This window comes from Corvus hawaiiensis, chromosome 8 (genome assembly GCF_020740725.1).
Source record: "Corvus hawaiiensis isolate bCorHaw1 chromosome 8, bCorHaw1.pri.cur, whole genome shotgun sequence".
NCBI lineage: Eukaryota > Metazoa > Chordata > Aves > Passeriformes > Corvidae > Corvus > Corvus hawaiiensis.
Window position 1 is genome coordinate 31713357 of NC_063220.1, and position 18704 is coordinate 31732060.

Sequence of the window (18704 nt, forward strand, 5' to 3'; positions counted from 1 at the left end):
CTTCAAAAAAAGATTGTTTTAAAAGTGAAGATTAAATCTGAGCCACATCCTCTGTGGGAAGGCGTATATATATATTCTCTCCTTTGAAAGAGTACCATGAATTTAGCTCAAACTAGTCTCTAACAATTGTGGTGGTTTTGTTCTATTCTTTGGTGGTTTGGTTTTTTGGGTTTTGAGTTTTTTGTTTTAAATGATTTTGTGTTGTTGCAGGTTTTGGGTTTTTTTTTCCTAGCATAGAGAGCATTGGAATTTAAAGAACATGTGGATGTTCAGTTTGTACAAATAACCAGTGGTGGTTTCCATTTTGGAAATACATTGCATTTGGCAGCTGATATCTTAGGGAAGACAAGTGCATGGAACTATTTCTGTAGTATTTATTCTGAAAGATGTAATCAGCTTGGGCAACAAAATTTGAACAAATGCTGAAGAAAAATGAGTGAGTCCATTGACTGTTATAAAATGAACTATACTATTTTAAGAGCATTGTCTGATTTCATAGCAATGATATATAGTGTAAACCTTAAACAAAAAAAGTATATACCTGTAAACCCTTGAAGCATTAATATGTGAGCTTTTTTATTAACGAGAATTTTGTAGTTCTTGGCATGTAAACAGAAATAAAATCTCCTTGAAAATGCTTTTTTTGTTGCCTTGCCTCAGTGTTAATACCATACCATTAATCACACACATGGAACTTAATGGCAATGTAAAGCTGAATAACATACTGTGAAATGAAAGCAAGGGCTGCTTCACTAATGCTGATTTTCAAGTGTGTGGTATGAACATACGGTTGAGTGTGGAAGAGAATGAAATAGCCTTTAGTGTTATGGTGGGAGTTGCTCTGCATACTTAAGATAATCTACCAACTCTTTGCACTGTTTATTTTTCATATCACTAAAGCTTTGTAGATACAGAGTCGAATCTGTGAAACCAGCCTAGGTGAGATTGTGACCCTGGTGACCCAGCCGTTTCACTTAGCTTGTTGCAGCTGCCACCAGTTCTACTTATGAACAGAATTCTTTCAGGACCTTCACATCATTTCACCTGAAACCTGGTTTATGAAGACTGAGATACTGTTGAATGTCTTGCTTTGACAACTCTGAATAGTATACACTGTATAGCTTGTATTATGTGTAAAGGTGAAATCAAAACTCTTACTGGAGATGGTGTTTTAATTTTCAGGTTCGCTGGATGATGTATTGGATTGTGTTTGCTCTTTATACAGTTACTGAAACGATAACTGACCTAACAGTCTCTTGGTAAGAGCTTGCTTTTTATGAACTCTAGAGGAAACTATATATGTTTTGATTTGTAATGATTTCTTTTGTATAAGGAAGTTGTGCTCATTGATAGCCCTTTTTACAGGAAAAGATCTTGGTGCTTGGATGAACAGCGTCTGTTTTCAAGTTTGCTGTACACTGTCACTTGAAATAGGGACTACAACATTTCCAGCTTCACTGTAGAAACTGAGTAGGGGAATGGAACTCTTAAAAGGATGGCCTAGAATTTCTCTGTGCAGGAATGTATAATGCAAAGCAAGTATATTAACTGTTTTCATTTCTTAAATGACAACAGTCCATAAATCCATAATTCATTTAATTTTTGTCTAATGTAACTTCTTGTATTTGAAGAATCTTATATGCTAATATAATTTTTGAAATGATCTCTTCATAATGATTAGTTACTGTGCCTTTTCTTACTGCAATTGTTGATTTTGTGCAACCTTTAACTTGTCTGTAGGTTTCCACTGTACTATGAACTGAAGATAGCTTTTGTTATCTGGCTCCTTTCCCCATATACTAGAGGGGCAAGCTTAATCTACAGAAAATTCCTCCACCCACTGCTTTCTTCTAAAGAAAGGGTAAGAAATAACTTCTCAGATTTTTAATGCCTAATGTGGAAACACCATATGCTGAAATAAAAGCTGTTGCTAGATATACTATAGAAGCACAGCAGTGTGTTACTGGCTTGCCAGGCAGCATGAATTTGGACTGGCAGAGGCAAGTGCATATGACTGTCCCTGTCTATGCTTCTGTGTAACTTGCCTGAGCAGACGAGGTCCTGCTTCCTATTGACACGAGATCTTGGTGTTCCCTGCTCATCCCTGTTCTTGATGCACTCTGAGGAGCTCAGTTGAGTGGAAGTGATGCAGCTTGACTTTCTGCTGCAAGCACATGTGCAGTACTCTCTGCACAGAAGTATGAACACAGCTTTACTAAAAGCTATTCACGTTAACGTTTTTTTCTAGCATAAACTAGTAATAACACTTCTCAGGATGATTGACGTCAATGACTCTTTTTTGGTTTGCAAACTGACAAGATAAGAGGAGAGACTTGTTACCGAGTTTCAAGAGTAGACCAGTCTGCAACAGTAAACACCCAAACATAAAAATAGCTAGAGGATGGTTAGCTTTAGTCAAAGTATGACAGGGACACAGTTCTGCTTAGCTCTTTTTCAGCATCCTGTTTGGATGTGTGCAAAGAGCGATTAGGAAAGGTGTGAAGGCAAGCACTGAGAAGCCTCACGCTGCAGAAAATAGCATTCCTAAAGGTCAGTGCTAGGCTTGGCCTTTATTGAGCAAAGCAGGTAGCTGACAAGATTGCCACTGATAGAAACAGTCATCTTGACCTTCTGAAGGTTGAGCTATAAACAATTTGCAACTTTGTAAGCTAAAGGGATACTTCCCTGTAGTCTGTGAACTGGTGGGAAGTACTTCGCTGAGTTTATCTTCAACTCCAGGCATTTACCAGAGCTGGAGATGAATGTCATGACTGTATTGTCCTTGGTACTTAACTATGTCAAAGCTGTGGCTTCAGAAGTTCTTTGTAAGGCAGCCCTACCTTTCTAGGGAGCTCACTGACTTCTTCATGTTCATTGATGTTATTTCTAGAAATGCATGTTATTCCTTGAAAAACTTCTGTCCAATAAGTTAAGCTTATTCTCTGCAAGGAATTTGTTGCAATGTTTCTGAGCTGTACAAAAGTGATCTATCTTCTTGTTTGACCACATATAATCCTTTTCTTAAATGAGAGTTGTAATGAACAAAACATCTGTATATAAAAGCAGTAAGTATCCCATTAAATATTTTCTTAAATATTTCTTCTGTCTTCCTTTATTGATGGAAAAATAATACTGTGGGGCAACACTGCTCTGTTATGAACAGCCTTCTAAACTTTAAATATGTTTTGCTTTTAGGAGATTGATGAGTACATCGTCCAAGCCAAAGAAAGAGGCTATGAGACCATGGTGAATTTTGGAAGGCAAGGGTTGAATTTGGCAGCAACTGCTGCAGTGACAGCAGCTGTAAAGGTAACTTTCTGCTTGCATTAATTGCTTTTGAGCTTGATGTAGAACAGTGTAATTGTACTGAGGATTTAGCATTCTTAAATAAAAAGATAAATTCTGCAAGTGTATTGAAAACCTGGGACACCATTAAAGGCTTGCAGCCCTCTCCTCCTCATACCATGTTGGTTGGTTGAAGATGGCTTGTAGTTATTTCTTGGATGATGGGGATCAGTTTAATTCAGAAGGTACCACATAGTTTTCTGTGCAGGCTTTTGGTAAAAATGACCATTGTTTCTTTTCTGTCTCTGTTGTGCTTTCTTGTTGGTAAACAAACTTTTAAAAGGATTTCTCGCTTTTCTGCTGTTTTTCTCCAATCAACCTGAGGTAATGCTACATATTAATTAAGGCATGAAAGACTACTACCATGGGTAAAAGTTATTTTGACACAATTAACTGGTTTGCAATTTGTTGAATGAATTATTAAATTAATATACTAAGCATAAGCCTGCCTATTGGTGTTTAGCATACACTTGCTTTGTCATCTATTTTCCATTAAGCTATGAAGTAATCTGTTGTTTTCCCCAGTTTACCTTCCTACAAAAACTCATCACCTTCAGTTGTATTTCAGAGGGCTCTGGGTCTAGGAAGACAAAATATAAGCTTGTATGTAAGATTCTAAGCAATTTGTGCACCACTGAAAGGAATATACTTCAGACAAGGTGTATCCTACCTAACAGTAATTTAAAACCAAAACACAAATAAAAAGTAGGGAGAGAAAAAGGTGTATGTCCAAGTGAAATCCCAGTTTTAAGGCAATCAGGATTAATTTCTTTCAGGGAATAAATGGAACCACTGTGCTCATAGTAACAGCACTGAAAACCTGAACACTGTCACTAGATAACAGAAAACAGTGTTGAGATCCTGAGCTGTCAAAGTTGAGTATGTACAGCTGGCATTTAGCTTAAATGTCTGGGCTTCTATATGAGCTTCCTGTGTTGTAAATCAAAGACTTTCCTAAAAACTACATTTTCACATGCTACCTCAAAAAGCTTTCAAAAAGTAGTCATGCATATCTTGTTTGTTCATTTTCCTCTCTTTTTAAAGATACATGTGGGTGGTAGCAGTATAACTTTTTGATTTTAAATATGGTCATAATGAGCCTAAAATACTGAGAAAGTGATTAAATTTGATCACTGTGGGGGTTTTTTTTTTGTTATTCAAATTCTTAGTATTGCCTTGAGACATGAAATAATTTAGAATGCAACAGAGTGCACCTCCAAAGGAATAAAAGTATCCAGAGTAAAAATAGGTTATTTAAACAAATCAAACAAACCCAACAAACAAACACCCAAAGTGCTCTACTGGGAAAAAGTTTAAGTGCTAAATGCTAAAATACAAATTCTTTGCATTACAAATTTATTACAATGTGCACCTGTAAGGATACTTGTGCTTTGTGTGTGTTCCTCATGTTTGGCTATGGTTGGATATTTCCTTGTTAATTTTTAGGATGTTACAGAAATATTGTAAAAGAAGTAACACCAATATCTCCTCTCATTTTCTTCTGAAATAATAACTTTTTCTGAAATGTCTGTGTTTAGATTTCATTGCTATTCAGCTGTGACTGGCAAGATGCCTGCTCTATTTGTTAAAACTTGTTAAACATACTCATGAATATTTGTACAGAATTAGTTCAGTGCAGATCAGATGCTTGGGCAAAACAACCACCACAATACCAAAGACCTAGAATAGACGTGATTTTTAAACAGTATGAAAGAGGAGACTCACTGAAAAAAAATCTTTATTTTGGCATGTTAAGCCTCTTGTGCTTGTCATTCCAAAAAGCTGAGCGTGCCTGCTCCATGCAAGCAAATGGACACAATGCATGTGTTCTCGATTTTGTTTCCTGTTTTTCAAGAGCTGACTGCTGCCTCCAGCAGGTGAAAAGATTATCCCTTCAGCAAGAGCTGGTGGAGCATGCTATAGGATTTTGGGAATGGAATTGTAGCAGTGGCATCAGTCTTGATGGGAAAGAGGACACACTTTCATCACTATTCTTTTTTTACCCTTTTTTTAAATAGAGCACACATCCTTATTCTGACATAGCAGATCTCAAATTAGGAGAGGGGGAGAGGCTAAACATGTGTGTGAGATTTGAACCTATGTCAAAAGACACTGAAGTGTCCAAGCAAACTGCTTATGCTGACTTTAGGAGGGTAGTAAAATTGCTTGGAAACTTGCTGAAATATTTTGAAGATCAAATGTGGGAAAGAGTGATTTTCTCCAAGGGTTGTCAAAGGAATAGGGGATTACCATTAAAAGGCTAGTTGGCTCTGTTAGGGAGGTTGGAGCAGCCAGCCAGGTCAGTCTACTGAAAGTTTGACATAGATTTAAACCTGCTCCCCTGTAGTTAAATTGAAATATATTTGGCAGCAGTAGTGGCTTATAGTTTACATTCTCATAATGATATTTTTAGCTGGTACTAGTTAGCCCCTGTTCATTTAAAATGTAGTGTTTCAAAACCTGCTAAATAGCTTACATTAGCAAAATAAATTATGTTAAATTAGCATGTCAGAAAACAAATCCTGATTTCAGGAGGCTTAGAGATGAAAGATAGTCTGTACTGAATTTTTATATACTGAAGGAAATTTTTATTAGTAAAAGAATCAGAAACAAGATGCCTCAATAGCTCAGCAGTTTATGGATTTGGGGAAATTATATCCGCGACACTTCAGTTCCACTGATGCATCTCATACTTTGATGCATCAGCTTTTCAGGTCTTCTGAGATGATGGTTACCTGTATGTTTCAATTTCTGCCAACCCATGAATTCTGATTTCTTGAGCTACTAGTGAAAACTGGTGTCTTTATCATCATGAGCAGGGTGGCTGCTAATTAAGCTGTGAAATACTCTGTCCCTCTTTATGAGGTCGCACAAATAGCGTTAATTTGTAAAGTGGTGGTGATAATACGTTTTGAGGGCTGTGTTTTCTGAATGCCTTCTAGTCATCCTGAATCTGCTGCCTTTTTGTTGGTTATTATTCTCCTGGCCTTGCTCAGACTTCCCCTTCTCCCCACTCAGGGCATGGCAGAGGAAGGAGGTATCTCGCAGCCAGCTGTGGCACACAGCCAGTACCACTGTGGGGAGCAATACTGCTTTCATCCTCCTCCCTGCTGGGACTGCCTGGCATGCTGCAGAGGTCATTCACGGGGCAGCAGTCCCTCTGCAGGTTGAGAGGGAACAGAAGTCATTCCCTGTCAGCTTGGATTGGATCAGGGGGAGAACAGCTGAGAATGTGGGTGCTGCATGCTGCAGAGTCCATTGAGAACTTGTCCAAGGAAGGCAGGCAGCTCCAGTCAATGATCCTGGCCACTGAGGGGTGCAAGTCCAATTTAAACAACAGAGTCCCTGAGGCAGACAGTGTGGTGTTTGTTTGCAGCAACTTCCCTGGGTTAAGCATATAGACTATAGAAGTACATGCTCAATAACAGAATAGAAAATGTCATTTCATGTATGAGGGTCAGCTGATGAGACTGCATACTAATAGCTTACTAGAGGCTGAGTAGTCTTGAAAGGATATCCTTAAATATGCTATATTTATTTTAAAAAATGATTTAGAAACATATTGCAACTTTAATTGGTCTTTCGCATTGGTCACTGCTAATGAATGCGGACTCTGAAAAAGTTTAGTATGTTTTAGGGAATGCTATTGAATAATGAAGCAAAATCATTCTTTAAGACTTGGATTTTGTTTAAGACAACACACAGACTTCACAGCTCATCTCTCTTCAGTGTTTGCTTACATAGAAATTTTAGCGCTGAAGGTCTTGTGTGATTAATTTCTTTTCCCTGGCATTGTAATTGTAAATGTATGTATCTCAATCTTTTGTGCTCTAACTTAGTTACCAGCCTCTGGGCTGGATGCAACCCGATGTATTCCTTCCTTACTGGTAGGAACTGTTGACATAATGGGCCACCAGTGGTGCCTGTGCTACCATCTTCTCCTGAGCAGCATCTTGGGGTGTGTATATCTGGGGAGAGGTGATGGCTGCTGCCATGTCCATGGCATGGGAGTGGAAGCAGGAGATCCCCTTCAGCTCCACCTACAATTTAATTGCTCTGCTTTCAGTTTTTAGGGCAAACATGTTCCTTTCAAGATGTAACTCTCTGACCTTTCAAACAAAATATCAAAGCTCTTAAAGCATTATTATTCTAAATGTGAATGTTACTCTCACATTTCCTGCAGTAGAGGGTATTTAATCTCACATTTCCTGCAGTAGGAAGGAATTTAATATTTTTCAGCCAGACTTTCATCCTGAGCTGATAGTAATCCAGATCCTCACAGAATGCTTTGTTTCAGCAGAAAGCAATTAACTGCTGCTTTTGGGCATGGGGGTGGAAGAATCTTCTTAAGTCTTAAATGCAGTGTGAGTACAGTGGTATGCACACCCACACAGAACACCTTGAAATTTGTCCTTCAGTCTATGCAGTGGAGTTGAAGTAGAAATCAATCTTGATTTGGCTAGACTGGATCTTCCTGGGGTGGGATGGAGACTGGGGGCACTGTAGGGAGTACCTGCATAGGATTAGTACAGTGTGTGATGGGGCCTACCCAGCACAGCAGTGGTTGTGCAACCCCCATTCCTACTCTGACTCTCAAGCATGTGTGCTGCATCTTTTAGTTGTGTACATATCCTTTCAAACTTCTCAGTGTTTTCTGTGTGTAACTTGAGTAAAACTTTCCATCTTGGCAAGTAGTTCTGGAATGAAGGGCCCATTGTATAAATCCCTTACGTCCTCCCTGAATGAGGCAGTGCTCCACAGGAGCTCCAGCTCAACCATGCAGTTTGGTTAAGGGCACAATGTTATTTTATGGCACATACTTGACTTTTTTTCCCCTTTGAAAAACAAAATTCTGTATCCAAAAGCTGCCCTGGAAAATAGGGCTGAATGTTTCCAGCTTGGATCTAGTCCTCTATCTACAGTGGAATAAGAAATACAGGCTAGTAATGTGAATTCTTAGTATGTTAGTTGTTATAATCTTAATTGTATTATCCTGTACAATTTCCAAATGTCTTTTTGTGGTATACCACATGATGAATGAGCTCTCTGGGCAACTATTACACAAGTGTGTCTTTCTATACTTCTGCTGCCCAAAACCAGCCTCTGTCACTAGTTTAAGCAGACTCTGTTCACACTTGGTGAGTGGAGTTGTGCTGAATTTGTGTGCGTTCTGCTGAGAACCAACTAGGTCCATTTTACACGTTCATCGGTGTTCAGTGTCTGAGACTTGAGTCCTGTTCAACCTCTTCAAGCATTGGACGCAGACTAATGAACAGTCTTGTATGTTATAGCAGATACTGTAAGCTGTTACTTGTCAAAAGAAGCAGCTCTTTGTCCAGTTCTCTTCTCCATGTCATAGCAGCTGATAAAGTTCTCAGGCATAGCTGGTTCCTGATGCACTTTACTTGAAATGCTTTTCTGTTCAAGAAGTAGAGTAGTGGAAGGGCAGGACTTTTCCTGCCTTAGGAGGAATCTTAGGAGACCTGCCTTAAACCATTTTGGGGACCAAATTTGACTTCAGGATTTCTATAATCTTTAATACAGGCACTATACAGTGTCCATAATGCATTTTAACTCAAAGGCAAGGTGTACTTAAATTTTGAGAACTGTGAGTTATCCTACAAGTATGTAGGAAGAGATAGAAAAGTTAAGGCATCTACTTCTCTCAGAAGAAACCTTTTCTTTGTTATTGTTTGGTGACAATGTATGAATGGTGGGGTAAGAATGATAATGGGTTTGTCAAGCTTGAGTAACACACTGTCCACTGCCTTTATTTTATATGCTGTACTAATGACTAGTCATTAGAAAATAAGTATCAGGTTTCAGCCACTTTCCCCCGGCCTTTTGGTACCCATGCAGACTTAAGGAGCTTTAATTCCACTGTCTCTTCACTTTACATGGCTATTTTTAACGTGGAATAATTCAGTGTGCTGGTCTACCACATGCAAACAGTTGTTGTCATGAGAGTGGGAACAAATGGCTGTGGCCAGTGGTGCCAGAACTGCCTTCTGCTGCCGTTGCAGAAAAACGTGTATGGAATTGTACCCAGGTTTCTGCTCCTGCTAGCTAGCATACTGCTCAAATGCAGAATTTTACTTAAAAGCTTCATTTGAAAGAATGAAACAAAATTTTTAACACTTCCTTGAAGCGGAATTCATGCACAGGCTTGTCAACCTTTCCTTGAAATGGTTATTTTTTGCCCTTATGCCAGAGAGGGAAGAATTAAATGTTATTTTAACATGACTTTGAGTACTTGTTCTCATGGTCTTATTCTTTTAGTTGCCTATGCAATAAATTAATCTTTAATGCTTTAATAATAACATTATCTGATGTAAGATGGAAGAACTGCTGGATGACCTTTCTTTCCAACAGGGAAATTTCCATAGGTTCCATATAGAAAAGATGTGAAGACAATTGGAGAAGGAATACTCATGTTCATATGTGACTAACTATTCTCCTGTGTAGCATTAGATTTTGGGTTGGTATTATGTCAGTAAAGCTATACTGGTAAGAGGACCTGCTATCCTGGGCTCCAGGCAGGACCTCTTTGGTTTGTGGTTGCAAGTTTCTGTCAACTAGAGTTGCTTTTGTAGTGCTGCCAGTTTCTCAGTTATTTGAGTTAATGTTACAGAGTGCATTTTTAACACTTTTCTCCTTACAGAAATTCACATTTGTGGAGGGTAAAACATAAAACAGCAGAAAACTATCTTCAACCATACTCTTTAAAGTGGGAGTGTTACACTCAGTGTCATGCTACCTTGAACTGCCACGTTTGAAGTGAATGGAACATTTCTGATGTGTGTTTCTTTTAAATACTTGCCCTTACCCAAGAAGCCTTTATTTGCTCAGTTTAAAGGAGTGAAATGCATCATTTGTAATTAAGCTGTAGTTTGTGTAACTTTGTCACCTGGGAGCAATCCACAGTTAAGCTTGGGTAAAAGCAGTATCTAAAGCAAATGTAAAGCAACTGCATGCGTAAATTGAACATGCGTTCAATGTGTTTTGTTGTGCAGCAAGGAAGCATGGGCTTAGACATCTTAACCTAAGCTGAGCAGCAAAGTTAAACCTCTACCTGGTTTTCAAAGATATTGTTGTTGTATTTCAGAGCCAAGGTGCAATAACTGAGAAACTGAGAAGTTTCAGTATGCATGATTTGACCACTATACAAGGAGATGAGCCTGTTGGACAGAGACCTTATCAGACATTGCCAGAAGCTAAAAAGAAAACCAGAGCCTCTGCAAGTGAATCTTCAGGTATGTATCTATTTTTTTTTTTTTCCCCCTAGTTAGAACAATTCACCCAAAGCAAAAGTGGAAGAGCAGAGATACACTTACCCCATTTCTAAATGGAAAATGCCTCAAAGAATTCCAGTACACTTAAACAGAGTACATGAGAGCAAAGTAAATTTGGACAGTTAGGAAATCCTTCCTGAATTACTTTCTTCTCACAGCCACTCTGTGTAATCAAACTATACTCATTATTCCTGTCCTTGCCAATTGGCAACAAGAATTTATTACCGAAGTAAAGCTTAATTTGAAGTCAAAAATTGTGTGATTAAGTGGTGTTTCTGTGACAAATGTACAAAAAGTTAAACATGAAAATATATGGAAGCTTGGTAAATAGAAGAGAAAATTACTAGAAATGAATTCACTAGGTCTGTAGTAAGAGATCAAAATGTAAAATTGTATATGGTGATAGGAATAAGAAAGGCATCAAGTTGTCATAATGGACTGATGCCCATCAACACTCAGAAGATGGTGTGTGGTGACCAATATATGATATTGTTCAGAGATATTATTATATCATTATTATATTACATGTATTATTATTGTCATCAACACTTCGCTCTTGAGCTTGTGATGCTTGAAGGAAGGTTTTACTGGAAGTCTGGCAACTGCACCTTTTTAAATGGTGACGCTGTGATGTAAAGGAGTTGATATTTCCCACAAAAGAAGTAGATCTGGGCTATTTCTTTTCACCTAAGCCTTTCATTCCTTCTCATCCCTCCGTTTTTGGGGAGGGGAAGTGCTTGTGGGGTACAAGGAATTCCATGAATTGCGTGGTAGCCCATGATGTTTCAAGGAATAGATGGCCAGCTGAAGGGCCCTAAGCTGAATTGCACATTTTCCCCAGAAGGTATCCTGTGCAGGGCAGTGTGAACTGGAGCTTCTGGGTGGAGAGAAAGCCAAGAATTAATGAAGAGCTGCACTAGAGATGATGTCACTGCAGCTGTTGTGCTGGGGCTGTTTCTCAGTAAGAGAGCATTACTTATCTATCTGAAATAGCTTGAAAATGCTCTAAATTTAATTCCTAAAAAAATTACTTCATATAAATAATCACTGATTGTGAGATTCAATCTCAAATGTCAAAAAGCTTTCTTACAGCTAGTTGAACTTAATTGTTTCTGCTCCTGGACTCAAATATAGCATATAGCTCTCCTGTTTTCTTTGAATTTTCTTCAACATTAGGAACTTTAAAAAACCCGGAAGTACACATAGATTTAGGAACACTGTGTAGCAATAATCTGTAATGCTTAGCAGGATGTTATTTTTTGTGGTCTGAGCTGGGAGTTCTGTGCAAATTGATTGAAAAGGCCTAGTTGTAGGACATGGATCATAGGATGATGCTGAGCTGGCAATGTACTTGCTGTGAAAAAGGCAGATAGGATGCTGATGCATCAGGTGTTACAAACAGATAAGGAAGAATTGGTGTCACTACAAACATCCCTAGTCTGAAACTGAGAAACAGATGTGATTGAAATCTTTTGTATTGAAAAAGATGAATTGAAACTGTATTGGAAGCAGAGACGTGTTGCCTCTAAAATGGCAGAAGAGAATGACAGAATGTCTGCCTCAAGTAGCTGTGGAATAGATGATGTGATTCTAATTTCTAGGGAAAAAAAATTGAGGAAAAAATTAACTAAGCCTAAATAAAATATTGGCTTAAGATGAAATATACACAGGTCATTAATAAAGTTTGGTTTGGAGTCTAAAAGGTGTTCCTGAGTGTTACAGCCTGTAGGTTCTGGGGTAAAAGGAGAGTTTGGCAGAGGAAGGAACAAGGAACCAGACTGGATTTGGGAGCTTTGTGATAGGTCTGTGATGGGGATTCGGAGCTGCTGGACCCCAAGGAGCTTTTTGGAAGGTGTTTTTAAGCAGTTTGTGCCCTCTAGTGAGAGTCTTGGGTAATAATCTTGGTCCTGGTTTTGCAGGATGTTAACAACCCTTAACAGTACTTCGGTGTGTTACCCATCTGAAAGGAGCTTTGGTGTTAAATATGCAGGAGAGGGATGAGAGTATGATGAAAGATCCTATGAATCAGAGTCATGGAATGGTTTGGATTGGAAGGGACCTTTAAAGGTTTATCTAAGTGTGACCTCCCTCTCATGTGGATTGTATCCAAAAATCTTAAGTACTTCTGGAGATGACCACTGAGGTTTTTGCAGTTCGGTGTAAAGCAGAAAATGGCAGCATGCTTGTGGTTTCAGCTTTGACAACTGAAGAATCACTGTATTACATACCTGTGGAACCAAGTGGTAGGATTAGAAGTACCAAATTCCTGCCAGAGTAGATGTTTCTGTTTTGAAATGAATGCATAATTTAAAAGGATGAATCACTTGTGTTAAAGATGAAAATCATGGCTTTCTTAGAAGCATAGAAATTACAGCTACTTCTTTTTATAATTTTTATTTAAAGGTTACAAAACTCCACTGGAAAAAAATCCTGGAGATGACAAAACAGATGAAGAGATGGAGGGGACACATTCAGAGGATGAAATGTTTGCTCAGAGAGGTCTTCGAAGAACTCAGAGTATGAAATCTGTGAAAACTATCAAAGGCCGTAAAGAGGCAAGTATAATCCTGGTTAATTGAGTTTGTTTTTTCAGTGTACACTGGCATTTTTCATAATGCAGAAGTTTATTTTTATTTTTAATCTTGGAGGAGTTGTCAACAATAACTGGGTTTTGTGGAATGCTAAATGGGGAAGGAAGTATATGATAACAATATCTAAGTTTGTCGCTTTTGTAGGTTGGAGTGTTTAGGGGAAATACATGAATGAAAGGAACTAAGCAAGGAACAGGGAGAGGGGATGAAATAGACTCTGTGCTTGTAATGCTAATGCTGGCACCACCAAGCCCAAATTTCAGGAACCGCTCACCTTGAAAGGGATATCGATAGCAATAGTATCTGCATGTTGTGCACACTTAAACGTCTGCTGTTTAAAAAATAAAGAATATTCAGAATTTTTTTGTTCCCACAGGCATATGGCCTGACTCTGTAATATACAAAGAGAAGATCCTAGCTGGGGTTCAATGCACTGTGTATGTGTGTGCATCACAAAATTTAAAGATACTTCAGGATAAATCTCTGTGGTGTCTCATAAAAGTTTTTGGCTCATTCCAGGAAAACAGATGATACCTACTCCTCTTGCCCAGTTCTGTTGAAACTTTATCTTATTGAGTCATAGGTAGATTCTCTTAGTGAAACTGGGGTGTCTAAAACACACCGAAAGACATTTGCTAAATAGGATTAGTGGGGAGGTGTTGTGGTTTGTCTAAAAGTCTGTCCATCAGCTGAGGTTCAACCCACTACAGGAGGTGAATCATATTTTTGCTTGGTGTGACTCAACTCTGTTCTAACTTTATTTTTCCCCTCAGATACGATATGGATCACTGAAATACAGAGTAAAGAAGAGACCTGTTGTATACTTCTAAGTGTACTGCACAATGCCTGCAAGAGAAACTGCTGTACTACAATAACTTGAATTCAAGTGTTAAAGATCTGTGTACAATTCCTAGAATGAGTCTGTATGAATAGATATGGTAGGACTTGGTTTTGTGAGCCTAAGTGATCAGATAAAGTATTACTCTGTTTTTCTATAATTGCTTATTGTTTAGATTTAAATCTGGATAAGTTACAGCATAAATTTCATCACTCCTTAAATGGGAGTTAAATGAGTAACAGGAAACACTCTTTTGCCAGAGGTATTGAACAGACTGAAATAATTGCAACTCCAATTGAATTAGCAGAAGCTGTAAGTATCTAGAGCTTGTGAAAATGGAACCATAGTGTCCCCAAGTTTACATGGAAAAATAGATTTACTTGAAATATTTTTCTGAACTACAATTCCTGAAAAAGGCCTTTGTGTAATTTTTAAATGTACAGTTTAAAGGACAGTGGATGATGGTGGGAAAGAAGAAGGAAAGATGAGGTAGGTAGGATGTATCCTTAATGTCATCATCTTGCATCATATTGCCAAGCTTAACAAATTTATGTAATACTAATAGGTGCAAACTGGGAGTACATAGAGCACTTTATGCAAAACTGTATAGTTTTGCACACTTAATGATTTACAACTGCACATGTCATTTTAGTGACTTAATAGGTTAGAGTTACATTTTGAATGCCAGCAATTCTTGTATTTCATGATCTTTTTAAAATTTATCTTGACTGCTTATAAGTACACTTAGGATGCTGTAGATATTTGCTACTAACAATACTATCAGGTGCCTTTCTATGTATTATAGAGCTGTGTGGGTTTTGTCTCTGTGTGTGTGTGCGCGCGTGTGTTTTTTGGGGGGTTTTTAGCGTTTTTTGTTTGTGAGGTTGTTTCATGGTGTTTGTGTCTGTCTTCCTCCATCTAAAGAGATGTAACATGATTTAAGTCAGATTTTGGTTAAAATTGTGGTAAGTAAAACCTGTAGCAATTCCAGTGATAGGCCTCAGGGATCTGATCAGCCTATGAGCTGTGTGTTAAAGTCATGCTGCCATAAAGGCATGTTGGATAGGTTAGTGAGGTCCTGGTTTGGTTTTGCTCTACATTGCTTTAAGAACGAATCTATGTGTATATATATGTACTTTAGAACATGTATGAGTGTATATTGCATATCATATGTGGATTCTAAAATGGTCTGCGTAGTACTTTCTTTTATTGCTGAAGTTATTACTAAAATATTTGCATATAAATAGCTTCTTCTGAAAGTCTAGTTCATGTAGTCAGTCATTTTATAACCTAGAGTCCCATGGCATATCTGCGCAGAGATTAATTTTGAAATGTTTTTCAAGGCAGTGGCTTGTCAAAGTTACTTTTTTAGGTCACCTTTGGTACTATTTTCTGCAGTTCTGAGAATTAGGCTGATTATATTTCTACTGTGGATTCAGGAAGAAGCCACCCACTTTTTGCAGATAGTATTTTATTATTCATCTTTGGGACAGACTGTGTTACTTCCCTTGAAGAGAAAATGGCATCTGTTTCCTCTTATCCTTGGATCTCTGACTTCAGTCCTTAGACCTTCCCCCAGGTATTGAAAGTCATCTGCAAGTTTACTGCAGATTTTAAATGTGTTCCTGAGGCTTGGGCCTGCTGCATTTCTTTTTCTGTTACAGCACTGGTAGGCACTCGATGGTCTGCTGGCATAGACTGGCATTCAGAGCAGTCTTCTGCACACTCAGGCCAGGGTTTGAATTCTGTGGGTACGAGTGCAGCTGGTCTGTGTTGGTGTCGTTCCTCCCTGGCTGTGGGAGGTGTCTGCAAGGCCTTGGCAAAGCTGTGCTCAAATGCAACAGCACTTTCAGCACCTCTGAGGAACCTCAGTGCTTTAGTGAGAAGTCCCAGCAGGCCATGTGTGATTAAAAGGCTAAAGCTTGTAATCCTTTACTCAGAAAGACGGTTGGATACCGGAAGACAGGAAGGCTGCTCTCTCCCAAATGAGTACAGTGGGAAAATCCTGTCCCCTAACCTAAACTGCACCTTGTTATCCAGCTTTTCAAAGGAGCTGTGGGCAGGGAGTGATCACAAAGGCAGCCTCCCTGGGGATGTGGGACTGCTGCCCCAGGAATGTTTGTGCTTCTCATCTGTTTCCCTGAGGCTTGTCTGTGTGTTAAGGTATGGAAGACACTAGGGAACGCAAAGCTCTTCTATTTGCATCTCACCCTGCTCTGAATAGCAGACTAACCTGGGCTTGGGATGGAATCTCTAACTCTTTACTGTCCAGTTTAACACTCACTGACACATTTTGCTGTAACTAATCGTGCTTGTTTTACCAGCAAGCACGGCAAAAAAATGATCCTCTTGCTCCAAACAGAATCCTGCATGAAGGAGTAGGGTAAGCCCTTTTCTCAGGATTATAGTTCCTGTTACGGGTTCATGTAGATCCTGTTGTGGGGGTTGTGTTTTTAACACATTTCCAAGGCTAGAGATCATTGAAGTATTTTAGGCTCTACCACACTCCTGTCAGGAAGTTGCTCTATGTGTCTCTATGTACCTGAGGCTGTAACTTCTGGCAGACTTCACTTGCTAACTCAGTAGTGATAAAGGCTAAATAAATCTTCCTCTTTCTGGACCTTGCATGGAATTAAGAAAGCTGGCAGTATTATTCATATTCACTACTGTTTGCATATAAATGTACTTTTCTCTCAGATAACTGACATGATCAAACCTTCAATGTTTTCCTAGCTGTTTTCTTCAGTCTAATAGACAACTATAAAAATATTTTGTTGCCAGCCTGATTTTGCTCTTTGAATTCATCCTCAAACTGATTCACTGGATTATCTTTGGTTTTTTTCTTCTTACTGTTCATTGTTAGCTGATGCTTGTCAGGGCACAATGGCATGATTAGCTTTCATCCCAGTGATACGTAGTTCTCTCTCCTTGTTACATTTAGCTTAGTTTGGTTTTGAAACACTACAATCTTTTAAACTTTGGCTACCGGGAATTTTCAAACTTCTCTTGCCTTAGCAACTGCAGAAGTCATCTGTCTAGCTCTTGCCAGGAAACTTCTTGAAAAAAATGTTAAAAATCAATGTTTAACATTCTTTTTGGATTTGGAATGTAAAATGTAGTTTATGTCAAATTATCTCATCTTCTGAACAAAGTGTTTCCTGAGAATTGACTGACTGCCACCAACAGGACTGCTAATGTAGTTAAACAGGGACTTGGGGGTTAAAAGTGCTTTAAAAGAGAATATGTGTTTCTGTTTAAATCATATCAAGGTTTCAAGACTTTCCAAAATATATATGAACTGACTAAGATTTCTCAGCAAGAGCCTACTGTGCTTGTTAAAATACCCAATTTGAGATGAGGATTAAATTGATGGCCTCAGCTGCAAATAAGCTTAGGCTGGACTTTGATTACAATGTAATTGCCAATATTGCTAATTCCTTTGGTGTGTGAAAGTAACCTCATAATATCCATTTTGCAAACTGTAATGAATTTTAAAATAGAAGATAACTTGGTAAAACAGAATGGTGGAGAAAATGCTGGACACATTTAATTGCTGTTCCTGACAAAAATGTGTTTTATTTTTGGTGTTGATTTTATTAATGGGAAGTTGGTATTTTTAACTATTTTTTCTACAAAAATGTATGTGCAAAGGCAATACTTTAACATTTTTCAAGAACTTGTATTTTTAAATGCTACAAACCAGAGAATACACATTTGGACTGAAGGTAGTAGCTTTAAAAAAAATGTAATGTAAGCTTTAATTTTTATATTGTAATAATAACTTGCTGTCAACTTGTTTACATATTTGTAGGATGGAAAGCTTCATTATGTGCATTGACTTATCTTGATGCTATCTTTAATAAATGCTGCTTTGAGCAGAATGCAGTGGGTATTTTATTATCTGAATTACTATTAACAAACTAGTCACTATGTAATCTGTATTGTTATTTATTATAATGGTTCAAGCATGAAAGCAACCTTTCTGAACTTTGGAGAGACACTTAAAACTCTCTGAAGTTTGACTAAACTAAACTGCCCTTGAGGTTCTGCCGTGAACCTGAATCTGAAGCTGATTTAGGCTGAAATGAAATGTACCCTGCTAAAGGCAACTTGAAAATGCTGTAGTGTCACCTGTCTTGATTAGGTATTTGGTTCAGAGTAAATTAAAATTGAGATGTTTAGTGTCCCAAAAGAGTGTAACTTCCTGGGGAACTGCTGGACAGCAAACTGATTTTGTTTTGTGTTCCCTAGTCAGAGTTTTTCTGGTAATCCAGAGGGGCAATGCATAGGTGAATTTGGCCCTTTCCTTTTTCAAACCTCCCCTCAAGTCAGCTGTTAACACCCCTACCAAAACCCAAGCAAAAAACCTCAGTAACCTCATTTTCTGGGCCTTGTTTGTAAGCCTTCCTGACTTACTGCCTCAAAGAAAAGAATTTCTTGATATGGTGAATTGAGGAGAGAGGCTTAAAAGACAGTAGCAATAAATCGTTTCTAAGCATTATGAAAATCCATCCCAGAAGCACAGAGTGACTGTTAAGGGACCTTGCAGTGATTCAGTTCCTGATTCAGAACAGTTCATGCAGTACAAGCACCCTGCCAAGAAACTGTGGATGTCAGAAAACAATGCTGCCTTTTTTT

General features: G+C 38.3%; 1 protein-coding gene across 1 annotated transcript in view; it reads left to right on the plus strand.

Annotated features, from left to right (window-relative positions):
- REEP3 (receptor accessory protein 3) overlaps positions 1–17947 on the plus strand; it is a 40052-nt gene extending 22105 nt beyond the window's left edge. The window contains exons 3-8 of the mRNA XM_048311371.1: positions 1183–1259; positions 1741–1861; positions 3196–3309; positions 10451–10598; positions 13041–13192; positions 14002–17947. Of these exons, the coding sequence (XP_048167328.1) occupies positions 1183–1259; positions 1741–1861; positions 3196–3309; positions 10451–10598; positions 13041–13192; positions 14002–14058 (669 nt within the window). The 3' untranslated portion in view covers positions 14059–17947. The remainder of the gene's footprint in view (positions 1–1182; positions 1260–1740; positions 1862–3195; positions 3310–10450; positions 10599–13040; positions 13193–14001) is intronic.
- The last annotated feature ends 757 nt before the right edge of the window (positions 17948–18704 follow it).